The sequence below is a fragment of the Styela clava genome, chromosome 5 (genome assembly GCF_964204865.1).
Source record: "Styela clava chromosome 5, kaStyClav1.hap1.2, whole genome shotgun sequence".
NCBI classification, from domain to species: domain Eukaryota; kingdom Metazoa; phylum Chordata; class Ascidiacea; order Stolidobranchia; family Styelidae; genus Styela; species Styela clava.
This window is the reverse complement of record NC_135254.1, coordinates 17,241,581-17,258,025: the sequence shown is the minus strand read 5'-3', so window position 1 is coordinate 17,258,025 and position 16,445 is coordinate 17,241,581. Positions and strand designations below refer to the sequence as shown.

Sequence of the window (16,445 nt, the reverse complement as noted above, 5' to 3'; positions counted from 1 at the left end):
AGCTATGCTCAAATATATGGACACGTAGCGCCACCCAGTGGCAATAATTTTGATGACGTCATAGCGAAAAAAAAAGTAATAGCCTTCTGGAGAAAAATTTTATCTTTAACCACTGAAAATATCAAGCAATTGGTCCAGTATTCGAAGAGAAAAGCGATTTTTTAAAAATGGAGACGGAGACAAATAACAATAGAATAACAACAAAATTTTGAAACGATCGTTATGGCCACTAAACGTGTCCAATAAACGTGTCCAATAAGTGAAACAAAAGTTTTCGGTATGACTGGGAGGTAACGATACGACCAGTTACGGTCATCTGAGTCAGTTACCACCCAATACAACACATGATTAGATACATAAATTGACACAGGTTCTTTTTTATTTAACTCTCAGTTTATAGAGAACCATTTACACTATTTACAAAACGAGGATAAATCTGATTAAAACGAGGATAAATTTTGAATTCATCTAATCAGGGTTGGGAATTTATTGTGAAAAATGACACATTTATAACAGTAACATAATGTGGTTTTTGTTTTAAATTAATTTAATGGTAGAAAAAGAGTAGTGCGTTTCCGAAATAGATATTTAATTCTAAATGAGCCTATATATGAGAATCAATTAGTACATCATTTGAACACTATGAAAAAATAAAATAAAAAAATAATACTACAATAGTACATAAATAGATAACCAGTCTTGGTGTCTCGCGCTTTTCTTCACCCTGAAGTACCACATTACCTATTTTCGGACACGTTGGTGGACATAACGATCGTTTCAATATTATGTTGTTGTTGTTCTTTGTCACTTTTTGGACACCTAGTGAAAAACCTAAAAAGTCGCTTTTCTCTTAGAAGACGGGACCGATTGCTCTGAATTTTTCAGTGGGTAAATGCTGGCACTCTTCTTGTTGTTCTTTTGATCACGTGCTCATCGAACGTCGGTGGTGTGCAACAAAATTTTTGCTAATGGGGAATGGCGAATAGCTCCGTAGGTACCGGTAGCGTCAAAGGAATTGACTGCTTCGCTCAGATTAACGTGTCCGTATATTTGAGCATTGCTCTCTTGTTTTATTGTGTACTCATAATGTGTACTTTAGTATGATGGGAAAATAAATTACTGATCACTTTGTCGGGGAAAATCGCTTCTGCTCGGATACTATTGGCACAATTGTTTTCGAATTTTCTAATAGGTGAAGCCGCCAGAAGGCTATTATTTTGATTTTCCAAAATTCACTTTGAGCCTTATAGGCAGGGCTGGATTTAAAATGTTCGGTCATCCCATGAGAGTTCTTGGGCTATGGAACTTAGGAGTCCCTTCTTTTCAATGACGCCATAAGACTATAGTCCGTGCCATAATAGGTACTTCAGGCGTATATTAGGTCGTCATAAATAAATTTTCAAATTAAGTAAAATACGAAATTTTGGTTACAGGCAAGTTACCTATGCAAATCACCCAAGTAGATTGGAAATGAATTTAAAAACGCTTTAAGAAACTCAAAGCTCTAATAAAATGTCGTGCCACCCCAAAACTCGACATCATAATATTTGTAAACAAGAGAGCAATACTCAAATATATGGACACGTTATTCAGAGCGAAGCAGTCCTTACCTTTGACGCTATCGGTACCTACGGCTTAGCAAAGCAAGCATTCTGTTACACACCACCGACGTTCGATGAGCACGAAGAGTGCCAGCATAAAATTAAATTCATTACGTGTCAAAAAAACGAATCCTACAGTGCTATCAGGAATATTTTAAATAAATGAAAGTAATAGCCTTCTAAAGAAAAATTTATCTTCAACCACAGAAAATTTCAGCGCAATTGGTACAGAAATCAAAAAGAAAGCGACTTAATAGAGTTCCACTAGGTGTCCGAAAAGTGTCAAAGAACAACAGCAACATAATATTGAAACGATCGTTATGTCCACTAACGTGTCCAAAAATAGAGAGGGATGTTGGCGCATATTGACCAAGTACTGATAGATAAAGTAATTATTCCGATTCTTGAAATAAACGGGTCTATACGATGAAAAAAGATTAGAATAAAATGATAATTCTTGTTGTTGATAGATTAATCGGTACTCCTGAAGTATGCGCATCAAGATGTCGTCACAACCTGAACCTGGTGCCCATACCTGAACCTGGTACACCTCCTGAGTTTAGGTTGTGCGCCATCTTGGTGCGCATACTACAGGAGGTCCGATTAATCAGTATATGATTTATTAGATATTTTGTATATATATTGTATACACTTTAACCTTCTTTAACCTTCAATACGGAAATATTTGGGGAAAGAATTATTATCCTGATGGAAAAAATTTGAAAATGTCGTTTTTATCGCAAGTTTACAGGATTCCAACCCCTCTAACAAAAAGCAATGAATTTTTCGTATTATCCCGAAGAAAATGAAATCTACCACGCTTCACGTAAAACGAACAAGTACCTTACCATAGTCATGGTTCAAACGGTGTCACAACCATTGAGCCACTAAGTATGTTGGTGTTTGCTTCGCAGCTTCAGGTTTCATTTTGGTTGTAATACGGAAGTGTTTCATGAAAAAAAAAAACATTAAAATTGAAAGCATTAACCCTTATAGGACATGTTTCCTGGCTACTGAATATGCGTGCGGTTTGTAGTCACGTAGAGCAACATTATTTCTAAGTGGAATAGCATGTCGCGTCCAACATTCATCGTTATCTAATATAAAATAAAGCGGAAAATCAATCTCGCGCAGGCAGTCTTGATTCTGTTTAAACAAGAAAATTCCATTACATGGAATTTATTGTGGCTTTTCATGTGAATTTTGCGATTGGAATTGCATTTTGGGGACGATTGCTATTAGAGTCATTTCAGTATGTTGCTATAGATTTACGTTGGGAAAAGATTTCTCGTGATTTCCCATATATATGTGCGAATGACTTACGTAAAGGAAGCAGCAATTAACTATTGACAAAGTGAATATATTGTAAGCAATATAGAGAATTCATTGAATGAATTTCTATCGTCTAATCTTAATTTTCAGTATGTAAGCCTGCAAGGAGTTATAAGAGAAATATATTACCGTTACTATTGAATTTTAGAATGTCGGAAATTTAATTTTAGTTTTAGAGAACATTAAGCAATTTTTTGTTGCTAATTTTATAAAAATGATAAACAAATTTTTATGCTATTTTACTCTGACGGACCTTTTCTTAGATTGAGGTGTTGTCTACCATGCAATTCTATCTATAATGAGTACAAAGCCAACATTAAAGTAGTGAAATTCCGCCGTACACAAAATTTGGTGATGCATAAAAAAATCAATAAGCCAGCCGTTCATTTATTAGTTGCTGAAATACAAGTCAAATCATCTACGCTGCCGTGCAGAACAAAATTATTCGCTGTAGACGTCTGGCATTCAACACGTCAATAGTATTTTCGGAAATAGTACTGCGTAACGTAAACGCTACGCGCCCGATAAAAAAGTAAAAGCTGTAACGAACAACCTTTACTGGATACAGACGTGTTATGTCGAATAACTATGACCGCTATTCTGAATAAACTTACATTGGTGGCCTCTTCGTCTTGACATGGACGTCAGATGGTGCAAGCATTCCATGTGCAAATTATAATTTACAGTCCAATCTGGGCGATAGTGGCAAAACAGCTTGAATGTATGCCCTGGGTTCATCATTATAAATACGTTATATAAAGATGATATTGATTGCACGTTCAGTAAATTTTTTTTGCTTTAAATTCTATTTTACGTTTTGTTTTAATTTTCATGAAGCTTCTAAAATCAATGCAAATTAATTTAAGTCTTTGCAAACACGATTTATCGATATTTCGAAAATGCTTGCGGTAACCGCTAGCTCTATTGTACCGTGTATCGCATAGTAATACATGAGCTTTACTGTTGATGTTATTTGAAAGCGTAATATATTCTGACAGTGGTTGGCGATTCAAGCCATAACAGTCGATTTGAAGACTAGACAGTGTTTGATATCAGCCTGAGTTAAAATGCTAGCTATTATCCCGATCTACCATCACTATTATCAAAATTTGGAGAATTATGGAAATTGCCCCACCCCTTATTGTTTTATTTTATTTTGTTTATCTGAGATAATCATGAGCTGTTCAAGTTATTGCCACACCTTCTACATCATTTCAGCCTAAATAAAGATGAGGAAAACAGATCAGAAATTCAGTGGGGTGGCAATTTCAGGATAGCACCGAATCATCCATAAAATAGGCTAGTCGTAGCGTGTGAAACCCGTTGGTCTAAATTTGCATTTCTGTCAATGAATCTCGCCTTATAGTCTTGCAAAAAATTACTACACTCCGCGAATTCTACACTTTGTTACTTACTCAAATGTAAATTACTCAACTATGTCACACAATGATGTTGGTAAGTATGTTATCTGATACTCTTTGTTTGAAAATATTAAAAAATATATAGGCAATATATATATATATATCCTATAAATCAAGTTTAATTAGATATATTGAATTTACGTGTAGTTTTTTTCAAAATCGCAGCAAGTCGCTTATTATGGCAGGCAAAAGCATTTATTCGTAAGTTGTGTGAAATGAGGACATGGGTCTTAAATGAGCAACCGTACATCATTACCTCAGTACGTGCGTTCCACCCTAAAGACCTTCGCAAGAAATTGATCAGTGCTGTGGTACCACAGGTTGGGGAACCTGGGTAACGGCAGTCGTGACTTTATATCTTTCTTATATGATAGCGGTCAAATCCCAATTCGGACGAACGGGATACCCAAAATAGTTGTGGCTATTTGGAATATCCCAATGTTAACGGGGCTTGCTCTTGTTTTGATTAAAAGACCTTCAGGTTGCATCAAAATAGACTTAACTCCAGAAATCAGAATATATATTATGGTTTTTGAGGGGACAAATTCTTGAAAAAGATAAGCCACACTACTCATAACACGATTCATCGTTTTCAATAGTTTATATCTTTTATTATATATCTAATATATATATATAATGAATGAATTTATATTTTGATAACGCTGTCTTAAATATTATTTATAGATGAACAGAAATGGTATTCTTTCGGATTGCGCGAATATTTTATCTACAACGGTTCAGATCTTCGTAGTCAGCAGGAAGCAAGAGGAGAATGCAATGAAATGGATTCACATTTAGTGATAGATGATGCCGATGATATTCATCGATTTTTGGTCGATCTAATATATCGAGTGATAATACCACATACACTAAGTGAGTGTTAAATTTAATAGATAGGATGAGACTTTCTGTTTTATCCCAGTGGAGAGGAAAGTCAATAAGACGACTTAATAATGTGGAGCCACTGCGAGGAGTCCAGCAATCCTCTCTCATATTATCATCCACCACGGTATTCGAAACTATGAAACAGAGATTTGTGTTTCTATATCGTTTTTAAAATATCGCTTAGATTATTTTAAGTTCGATAAAACGTACTGCTTTTATCAGGACCGCCGTACAGATCATTTTTTATTGGACTAAAAGATTTTTCTGGAGGTAACTCTAATTTTCAATGGGAGAATGGCGACTTGCTACATTTTTTACCCGGCACTCCAATGCAGTGGGCGCGTGGTGAACCAAATAATTTCAACAACATACCAGAAGATTGTGTTACCATGGGCTCAACCGGTTTACAAGAAGAATATAAATGGTTTGACGTTCCATGTGAAGTAAAAAGATCTTATATCTGTGAACGTGTTACACCAACATCGGAAGGTCAGACATTTTTTTGTTATTTCAAGCAAAGAGGATCTATGCATTAATTTTTTAAATTGTTGTCGTGGGGACAATGAAAAGCTAATAAAAAAGGAAGTGTTTCTAAAAGACGCTTTTCAATTTCCCTATTTTCTAGGAGGCCTGCTGTTTTACCTTGAAGTGTTTGTAGCTTGCGCTATAATTTAAAAAGTTTCTGCTAATCAATTTCAGTGAGCACATTCTTAACGAACGGCTTATTTTTGCCTAAAAGCTATGATGTGCACTTACATCTTTGCATTGCTCAGTTGCTTAGTAGTATTTAAAAATAATTTTTAAGTTAAACAATCAATTTTTCTTTATGTTCTAAGTATAGCTTAGGAATAAATTTTCATTTTTTTTTGCCGGAAATTACCGAGGAAAACTTTTATTGCAGGTATAAATCAAAAAACAATGTTTTTAACAACAATGGCAATATTTGCCATCTTATTATTATTGTTCATGACTATATTTCAAGAAAGAACAAGGTTTGTTTTTACTGTGACTACCCTAATCGGTTTCTTTCTCGTTATTACTTTCCGGGACTTCATTTATTGAGGATAGCAAATGTGTAGCTTTGGTTGTTTTTAATTATATTACTGAACCTAATAGTTTACATTCAACAGCTGAAAACCTTGCGTTACATGGTTTTAAAATATCTACCACTTTATGAGTCTTCTGTAAAAATGCTGAGGTGTGAATAGTATCATTTTTTCGTACCGTAATTGAGCCTTATATTATTTTCCAACTACGACGTACTAGCATCCGAAATCACAAAATACGCACAAAATGTTTGCAAGCAACATTACAATTTTTATTACATAAATAAATCCTGGCCCAAGTATCCCATCCCTCGGATAGAAAAGTAGTTTCGTTCAACTGTACACATTTTTATTTTTACTTTTTTGTACTTGGCAACCAGAATGTTTCGAAAACGTAGAAGAATGAAAAGAACAGAATCTTCGAGATTATCAAGACAGAGTAAAGGTTCGTACTGCAACCAGAATATTTCGATATGATTTATGTGTTTTACTTTGTAATAAGATTTGATCCTATTTCCCCAAAACATTGCTTTTAGTAACTGAGGGTAAACGTCGCTAAATCGCTTATAGTAATTAATTTGTGAAACAAATTTGTACAATAAATTTTTGTAGCTATTTCTATAATCATTTACTCAAAATAAGTTCTGATTCGAAAAAAATATCATGCTATGATTTAGGTTTAGTAACTTGTATTTTCTTAGATTAATCGGTCAACGAAACCAGCCAGTAACGGAAATCAGTCGTACCGATACCGATTGATAATATTAGGGTTCATAATTTCCGATATTCATAACCAATTTATCTAATTGCAAAGGTAACTTCAGTTTCTAACTGTGAACAACCGATTTTTTTGTTTGCTGTTTTTTAGTATTGAGATGGTTTACCGGTGAAGATTATGAATGGGGAAGAGTTATTTTAAACGGAAGTGAAACTGAAGAACATATCACACCACAAAGAGAAGTTTAAAAATCATATGTCATACCAGTGGATGCTTTTCAATATGTTTGTTCGGGGAGAAAATGTGAAACAACACATAAAAATTGGAAACAAAAAATTGTACTGGAATACAAAAATAAACTCCAGTTATGAAATATAAAATGGATTGCATTATAGCGTGCAGTGTGGGCGCGTTGACCTAGGGGTTGAAGAGAATGACTAAACGCGTAGGGTATACATATCGGGTAAATTTTCCATGGCCATCGCCACTCAGAAATAAAGTTGGATGGATAGTCAATGCAAAACCGTAATTATTTCCGACTTTCTTGAAACAGTACCTTCTATAGCATATATATATATATATATAAAGGCAAACGACGTATCTTATAGCTTTCTACTTATTCGGATTTGTGCTATACACAACCGATAATTTCAAAGGCCTACACAGAATTCAAAATCGGCTTCATTTATATATATATTAATATTGGTGATGTCTATATAAATTCTAATTGAATACCAACATGCGGTTCAAATTTTCATCAACAAAGACGGAAGAAGTTGTCAGAAGTTCATTACATTCAATTATCTACTTCATATTTGCTGTTTTTGTTAAATTGCCTACAAAGTACTGCCCGGTTGTAAATCGCGTTTTTCTGTGTTTGTTTTATTATTATTTTTTTGGTTGGCGGGCACGTACATTGTACGTTTTTTAAACTTTATTTTGAGTAATGGCTGTCTCCCAGATCTCTGCATTTTGTTTTGTCGCTTCACTTTTTGTATTGTTTATGTCAGAGAACCAAAATGAATGATTGATTGCTATATATGAGTGGTTACGTGTACAAGAAGTGCAAAAGCGTCATTTAAAAAACTTAACTGACGCTACGTATTCCTTTTACTCTAAAGCCAAGCAAAATGGAATATTGATGGTTCGAAATTGTCTCGCATGAATCAGATTTACATTAGACACGCTGTCGTGACATGTTATATATATATATATATATATATGATGTTTGTTCTACAGAAATGTCTTAGCTTTGTTGCATTTTAAATTTTTCCGCATATGTTTGGATTTGACCCACGACGGATGTAACTAAATAATAAAACTACTGTTTAGTATTCCTGCTACATTAATAAGCAGGGCTCCCTCCATACGCAGTATCTACATATGTCTAATCCAACCCGCTAACCCTATCCGAACACTGTCTTTCTCTTTCGATCACGTCGCACTGACTTGCTTCAATTAAAAAAAACTTATACTAATGGACAGATCGATAGACAATCGTAACCAATATACGATCAAGTCTGGTGAAATGAAAGGCGTCTCTGTGAAATGAAATAGCAATTTTTGGTAAAATATCGGATTTTACACGAATCAATGGGAACAGAGGAATTGGTCAGCGGTAACTTCGTAAATGAACAGTGCTCAATCTTCCGTCAGACTTACTGTTCGATACATTTGCACTGCTGTATCGATTCCAGTAAAAGGTATTGCAATTCAGGCTTTAGTTCTGTAACACCTTTTCTATGTATCCTGGCAAATACAGGTGTCGCATAAGGGGGTGACTGAAATATCTGGCTGTTCTTTGGTTCTTGAAAAACTATTCGAAAACGCGCAACTCTCAGTGTGTCCTCCAATGCCACAAATATCAAATGTTGTACAATGAAATTTGATATATTGAATTAAATCCAGTAAAACAGTTCACAATGTTGAATAAGGTTAAAGAGGTGTAGCGTACTAATAACAGAATGATGCAATGTGTATGGTGATGTGTAGCGTAGCGGTTTTCTGAATTTAAATGAAAATATTCAAATACAGACCACAGAAAATAACAATAATGCATTAAAGCACTTGCAAACTTAATCATTAAACAATGTGACATTGTCTAGCTCTACTGACAGTATTTAATTAACATGAAATACTATATACTATTTAAATACCAATTAATTATTATTATTTGGAATATTATTTGAACTAATAACAAGAATTCTTATCATAAACAACAAATACTAAAACTTACCGAAACGTTTTAAGCCAGGCGATAACAAATATTCAGAAATAACTTCAATTTCAGTTCAGGATTCAGAGAATCAATCAATCAAATTACAGTCTATTTATAGCTTATATAATATTCTACAATAAAAGTTACAGCAGTTATATGTTCCAATAACATAAGCCTTGGGTATGGGCAATTATTATCCCTACAACCGGACGTTAAACGTAACTAACTTAACACATAAAAAGCAATCTATGCGAATATTAAGCAACGACTGCCGTCAAACACGGCAGCGAGTCACGTGAGAGCGAGGCAAGATTAGACTTGTCCAGCGAGAGTCGATTGCAACATATGTGGACAGCTGGAATTTTCCATTTGTCGTTTCACTTTAGGGAAATCCCCATTGATAGAAGATAATGCCAATTTTCGAACTTACATAAACTCCCCCCAAATGTATGCATTGGGACAATAAATACATTTCCCTTAAAAACAAAAAGTTCAAAAATTGCAGAAAACGAAATTATGGTCAAATAATAAAAATTGACGAAATCTCAACTTGTATGTACATGTGCAATATTTTCAAGATTTCTCATCTTGAATAAACAGTCCATAAAAAGCTGTTTTAAACAGTTCAGTTCTTTCATTACTTTTCTTCCACATTTGCTTCTTGAATGAGACATAACTTGTTGATTGGTCTTCTCAGTACTCCCCATTGAGTTTTGACATCTACATTACGAACTATGTCAAATCGATCCGGATATGTGTTGACAATTCGTCCCATTTGCCCCTTGGTACACTGTTGTTTACCACAAGTACTATGTCCCCAACAGTGAAGTTTCTTGTCTTGTCCGGCCATTTTTGACGAATGGCTATGGTTGGCAAATATTCTTTGCAGAATCTCCTCCAGAACTCGTCAGCAAGAAGTTGAACTCGACGCCACTGTAGACGACTATAGGAATCTTGATTATTGAATAATCCAGGTGAAATACATGGTGTTGGTTTTTGCAGAAGTAGATGATTTGGAGATAATGGTGCATTATCTCTTGGATCAAAAGAAACTGGACACAAAGGTCTTGAATTGATTATGTATTCTGCCTCCAGGAGTGCAGTATGCAGAACATCTTGAGATACAACAGGAGATTTGTAAAATATCTTGTTCAAAATTCTTCTTATGGATCGAATTAAAATTTCCCAGGAACCTCCTTGGTTGCTGGCTGTTGGAGTATTGAAATACCAGCGGATTTCTTGTTTTTTGAAGAATCCATCTAATTTGGTATGATCGAGCTTATGCATTTCTTCTCGTAATATTCGTTCTGCTCCAACAAAATTAGTTCCATTGTCACTGTGCAATTCAAAAGGTTTTGATCTTCTTGCCATAAACCTCCTAAGAGCATTTATGAAAGCATCAGTGGATAAATCTTCTGCCAGTTCAATATGTACAGCTCTTGTTGTGAGGCATGTAAATATGCAGCCATATCTTTTGATTTCACTTCTCCCACGTTTGATCAAATATGGGCCGAAGAAGTCGATTCCTGTTGAATAGAATGGTGGTTGACCAACCTTTAGACGAGCAGATGGCAGTTCAGCCATTAACTGTTCTCCTTGTCGTGTGTTAGCTTTTCTGCAGGTCACACATTTATTTAATTCATGCCGAATTGTTGCTCTCGGTCTTGTGATCCAGTATTTTTCACGAATAACATTCCAAGTATGAGAAACACTTGAATGTCCAACTTTTTTGTGATAGAAGTCAATGATTAATCTGGTTAAGTGGTGATCATTTGGTAAAATGATGGGATGTCGCATTTCGAATGAAATAGGAGCTTTATCCAACCTCCCCCCAATCCGTAGAATTCCATCAGTTATAATTGGATCTAGTTTTGCAATTGACTTTGTATGCTCAGCTTTCTTCATCTCGTGACGAGCCTTCCTGTCACCAATTTCACTTTTGTCTGATAAATTATCAATGACAGATTTGTAATTCTGCTGCTGAACATATTTCACAAGTGCTTGCTCTGCGTATTGCATTTCTTCCACAGTTATATTTCTTGTGGTAACAGAATTGTGGTTACGAAGGAAACTTTTATAGCGTAACACCCATGCAGTGGCAATCTTGAGCCTTTGTAAATCAGAAAAGCTTTTAATGAAGTTGTCAATTGTGTCAATATCCGAAGCAATAATTGTTGCCACTTTCTTTCTTTCAATTGGCTGAAATTCATCAGGCAGGTCCGTTTTATCTTCAGAATTTCTTGGCCAACTATCTTCGGTCTTCCATAAAAATTCAGGTGCAAGCAGCCAACGACTTTTATTGATGAGAGTTTTCAATGATAAGCCTCGTGATGCGTCATCAGCCGGATTGATTTTTGAAGGCACTTGTCGCCATTGAGACGGCTTTGACTGTCGATGAATCTTGGCCAATCTATTTGCAACGAAGGTACGAAAACGTTTTCTTGGATTACATATGCTTTGACGCACTGCACTCGAATCAGTCCAAAATACGGACTCACAATCGGAATAATTCAACTTTAATCGTAGCCACTTATCTGCCTTTACAGCTAGCACAGCAGCAACAAGTTCTAGTCTAGGAATGCTTTCAGCCCTCGGAGGAGCCACCTTTGCTTTACCACATAAAAATGAGCAGTGTATTTGATTATTTTCATCGACCAGCCTCAAATACGAAACTACACCATAACCGAAGCTAGAAGCATCTGAAAAATGGTGTATCTCACAATGTTTGATATTTCCAAATTCTTGTGGCTTGAAACATCTTGGAATCGAAATATATTCAAGATCAGTGAGCTGTTTGAACCAAGTGTCCCAGTCTTTAATATTGTCTTCTGTAATTACTTCATCCCAGCCGAAACCTTTTTCGATGATTTCTTGTTGCAACATTTTTGCTACCAGAATCACGGGAGCGAGCATTCCCAGGGGATCAAATAGTGAATTAACTGCAGATAAAATTGTCCTTCTTGTATATGTCTTCAACTTAGGTACAGTTGAACGAAATTGAAAAGCATCGGCATCTACATTCCAGAAAACTCCAAGAACACGCTCTTTTCGAGGTTCATGCAAATCCAACTCTTTCACAGATTTGGTATGTTCAGATTCTGGGATATTGGCCATCACAGTGGAACTATTTGAAATCCACTTCGTTAGATTGAAACCTCCCTTCTTCATCAAATTACAAAGTTGTGTTTTTGTGTTTATTGCATCTTCATCACTATCAGAAGATGTAAGACAGTCATCTACATAAAATCCATTTTCAATAATCTCACAAATTCTTTTATCAAATTCATGACCAAATCGTTTTCCGGTTTCCTTCAAGCAGAATGAAGCAATGCAAGGTGAACTGCAAGCTCCAAATATATGACGTTCCATGAAATATAATTCTGCCTTCTTTAAAATATCACCATTTGGCCACCAAAGAAATCGCAGAGCATTGCAATCTTCTTTCTTAACTTTAATTTGATGAAACATAGCTTCAATATCAGCAACTAAAGCTATGCGTCCCTTACGAAATTGAGTCAACACACCAATAAGGCTTGACACCAAGTCTGGTCCAGGCATGAGAGTGTCATTAAGAGAAACACCTTTATAAATTGCAGCACAATCAAATACGATACGCACTTTCGGTTTGTTTGCGGTACACACCGGGTGGTGGCACAAATACCAAACAGGACCTGCAGGGATATCTTCTTCTTGCGAAAGCTTTTTCGCAAAACCTTTTGTAATATATTCCTGCATTTTTTCTGTGTATTTCTCTCTCAAATCATCATTTTTAGACAAACGTTTATGGAGATACTCCAATCTGCGTTCAGCCAATGCACGACTTCCGCTCGGCAGCTGTGTCCCAGGACGCCAAGGTAAAGGTATTGTGAAATGACCATCGAAATGCTCTACAGAGCTCTTCAGAAAATTTAGAACATGTCTATCTTCTTTCGAGGTTGGAAATGTCAAATCTCCAATCTCATCTTCAAAATCAGTGCACCATGTTCTTCTTATCTCTTCTTCGAGTAACATATCAGACTTCACAAAGTTGACATGAATCTTGTGCGTTGATGGCATATTCACTGATGGTCCAATAATCGACCATCCCAATGGAGACTTTTGTGCAAATGGCTGCTTCTTGTTTCCAGTTCGAACTTCCAACACATGATGTGCATATGGACAATCAGTTCCAATAAGCAGAGAAACATATTTATTTTTAATTTTACGTAGATTAAGTTCTTGCAGATGAGGAAGTAGCTTGAGTTCTTCTTCAGATGGAATAGGATTTGGTTGAACTGGAATCTTGTCAATAGACATCACATTTTCAATGAATATTTCTTCTGCATCGTCAATTGATGCAACAGTGAGATTTACAACAACACCATCATGCATGACTGGTCGTTGTCCTAATGTGTTGATTTCAACAGTTCTTTGTTTTCCAGTCAAACCAAGTTCTTCAATTAAGCTTGTTTCACAAAAAGTTGTGTCGGACCCAATATCGACCAGAGCATATGTTTCCACTTCAACGTTATTTGCTCGAATCCTGACAGGCAAAATATTTCTGTAAGTATACATGGAGCTCTTGCATGCATTTGAATTAGCTTGAACTGCAGTAGTCACATTCTTCTGAATTGAGCTTTGTTTGTCATCATTCTTTTTGAAGTTTGCATTTTCTTCATTTTCTAATTTCTTTGTATTTAAATGCAACAAAGTATGATGTCTTCGTCCACACCCTTTAACAGAGCATGTATATTGTGACTTGCAGTCCTTTACCAAGTGACCTCCACGTAGACAATTGAAGCAGAAACCAATTTCTTTCAGGAATTTTACTCGTTCTTCAATCGATTTAGAATTAAACTTTTCACATTTTGACAAAAGGTGGGAAAAGGAACAACACTTACATTTTAAAATAGCAGGACTCTGGACATGAGAAGTTGCTTTGACATCCTCAGTTTTCACAGTATAAGTTGTAGACTTTCGTGTTGATTGCCGTTTTTGTTGTGGCTTATCTTCACGTCTTCTGATGTTCAATGATTTCGCAGTATTTGAACCTGCAATATCAGCTTCCTCTTCAATGAAATCAGCCAAGTCCCATATCTGAGCCTTTTTACCAGTATTATTTTTGATCTTCACAGCTTTCCTTTCCCATCCTTTCTGTGAGCTGTATGGTAACTTACTGGCAAAATCGATAATACGATCAGATGTATTCATTTCTCCAAGGCTATCAAGCTTACCGAGCACAAGAACACATTTTCTCATTAAAAGAGCATAGTCTTGCAGTGCTGCATGATCATCTGGTTTTATAATCGAACAACGATGCAACTGTTCTTTAAAAGCTTCAGTTACAACATCTGAATCTCCAAATTTCTTATGAAGAATATCTTTAGCCTTGGCATAACCCACTTCTGGTTCAAATATAGAACAGTGTTGTATGAGCGATTTCGCTTTTCCTTTGCATTGATGCAGTAAGAAAGCTAATTTCAAGGCATCTGTGGGTGCTTTAGCATCAATATTAGTTTCAAAATTTTTCTTGAAAATATAGTAGTCAATAGGATTACCAGAAAATGTCAAATATTCCAACTTTGGAGCATGCATGGCTTCACCAAAAGCTCTGGCTATACTCTGAGCAAATTTATCAGTGTCAGTGACCAAAGGTTTAGATATATTATGTTCATTATTTGAATCTGTGTTCAGTGCAAAATCAGCGGACTGTTGGGAAAATCCAGAATTCACGCTGTCATCATTGCTTGAAGACACCACATCTTGTTTAGGTGAAACAGCAGGTTTAGTTGTAGCGATAGGAGATGATTGACTTACCACCTGTTGATTAGTAACGTTTCTCTCAGGTTGTTGTTCGTGTTCTACAGTCCGCGAAGTTACTACAGCTGTAGCTTCCTTTTGAACACCAGATCTGATGAATATATCTGATGAAGACCGAGAACTTCCAGCATCATCAACCACAGACAAATTCTCCCAAACAGCAGCCTCTGCTTCTGCTTCTTGCAAATCAAATTTTGCTTCCAATATTTGATTTTCATGTTCAATTTTGCGTTTTTCATCTTCAATTCTCTGCTTTGCTTCTGTTCTTTGCAATGCAATTCGAGCTCTTTCACGCTTAACTTGTGCCTTGGCCATATGTACAGACCCTTTGCTGCATATTGATGTCTTGCTACTCGCATAAGAGCGTTTACTTCGTATGCTACCAGACAAGGACACGACTTCACTTTCCGCTCTTTCTCTTCTGGAATCGGGAAGTTCAGAATCTTTGCATTGATTTGAACTCCACGTTTTGGGGTTTTGTAAATGTGTGAATTCACGTACTCGAGCAAAAAGGTTGTCAATGTCTTTATTCACATTCCAAAGTTCATTTTCGAATTTCAATCTTATTTCATCATTGGGTGCAGCTGATATACTCTCAGAGTACATTTCCACAAGTTTGGCAAAAGGATCATCAATACTTGACATAACAGAATTTAGCACATGCAAATCCTGATCAGCAATTGCTTTTTCAGCCATGAAATATAAATGTTCTAATGTTGTACGTTGTTTTTTGACATCAGCCAGTGATGGCATCTTCTGACAAGCGGCTGTTGTATAGTTAGCCAGTTGCCTCAAAGCCAGTTTTCTGGGTGAGTAATCTTCATCACTCGAACTCAAGTTCATGATTTCGTTTCGAAAACTTATTATGTAACACCTTTTCTATGTATCCTGGCAAATACAGGTGTCGCATAAGGGGGTGACTGAAATATCTGGCTGTTCTTTGGTTCTTGAAAAACTATTCGAAAACGCGCAACTCTCAGTGTGTCCTCCAATGCCACAAATATCAAATGTTGTACAATGAAATTTGATATATTGAATTAAATCCAGTAAAACAGTTCACAATGTTGAATAAGGTTAAAGAGGTGTAGCGTACTAATAACAGAATGATGCAATGTGTATGGTGATGTGTAGCGTAGCGGTTTTCTGAATTTAAATGAAAATATTCAAATACAGACCACAGAAAATAACAATAATGCATTAAAGCACTTGCAAACTTAATCATTAAACAATGTGACATTGTCTAGCTCTACTGACAGTATTTAATTAACATGAAATACTATATACTATTTAAATACCAATTAATTATTATTATTTGGAATATTATTTGAACTAATAACAAGAATTCTTATCATAAACAACAAATACTAAAACTTACCGAAACGTTTTAAGCCAGGCGATAACAAATATTCAGAAATAACTTCAATT

At 35.7% G+C, this 16,445-nt stretch overlaps 2 protein-coding genes across 2 annotated transcripts; one reads left to right on the top strand and one right to left on the bottom strand.

The window, feature by feature from the left end:
• Positions 1 to 2,681: 2,681 nt before the first annotated feature.
• Positions 2,682 to 7,678, top strand: LOC120344593 (C-type lectin lectoxin-Lio2-like). The gene is made up of 6 exons (XM_039413888.2): positions 2,682 to 4,388; positions 5,039 to 5,227; positions 5,462 to 5,728; positions 6,141 to 6,231; positions 6,666 to 6,730; positions 7,154 to 7,678. Exons 1-6 carry the CDS (start codon positions 4,370 to 4,372, stop codon positions 7,249 to 7,251), a joined length of 729 nt encoding a protein of 242 aa, XP_039269822.2. The 5' UTR covers positions 2,682 to 4,369; the 3' UTR covers positions 7,252 to 7,678.
• A 1,197-nt stretch (positions 7,679 to 8,875) lies between these two features.
• On the bottom strand, positions 8,876 to 15,863 carry LOC144423008 (uncharacterized). Its single transcript, XM_078113158.1, has 2 exons — positions 9,240 to 15,863; positions 8,876 to 9,007 (listed from the first exon to the last, which is right to left on the bottom strand). The coding sequence occupies exon 1, from the start codon at positions 15,861 to 15,863 to the stop codon at positions 9,954 to 9,956; it is 5,910 nt and encodes a 1,969-aa protein (XP_077969284.1). The 3' UTR covers positions 8,876 to 9,007; positions 9,240 to 9,953.
• Positions 15,864 to 16,445: the final 582 nt, after the last annotated feature.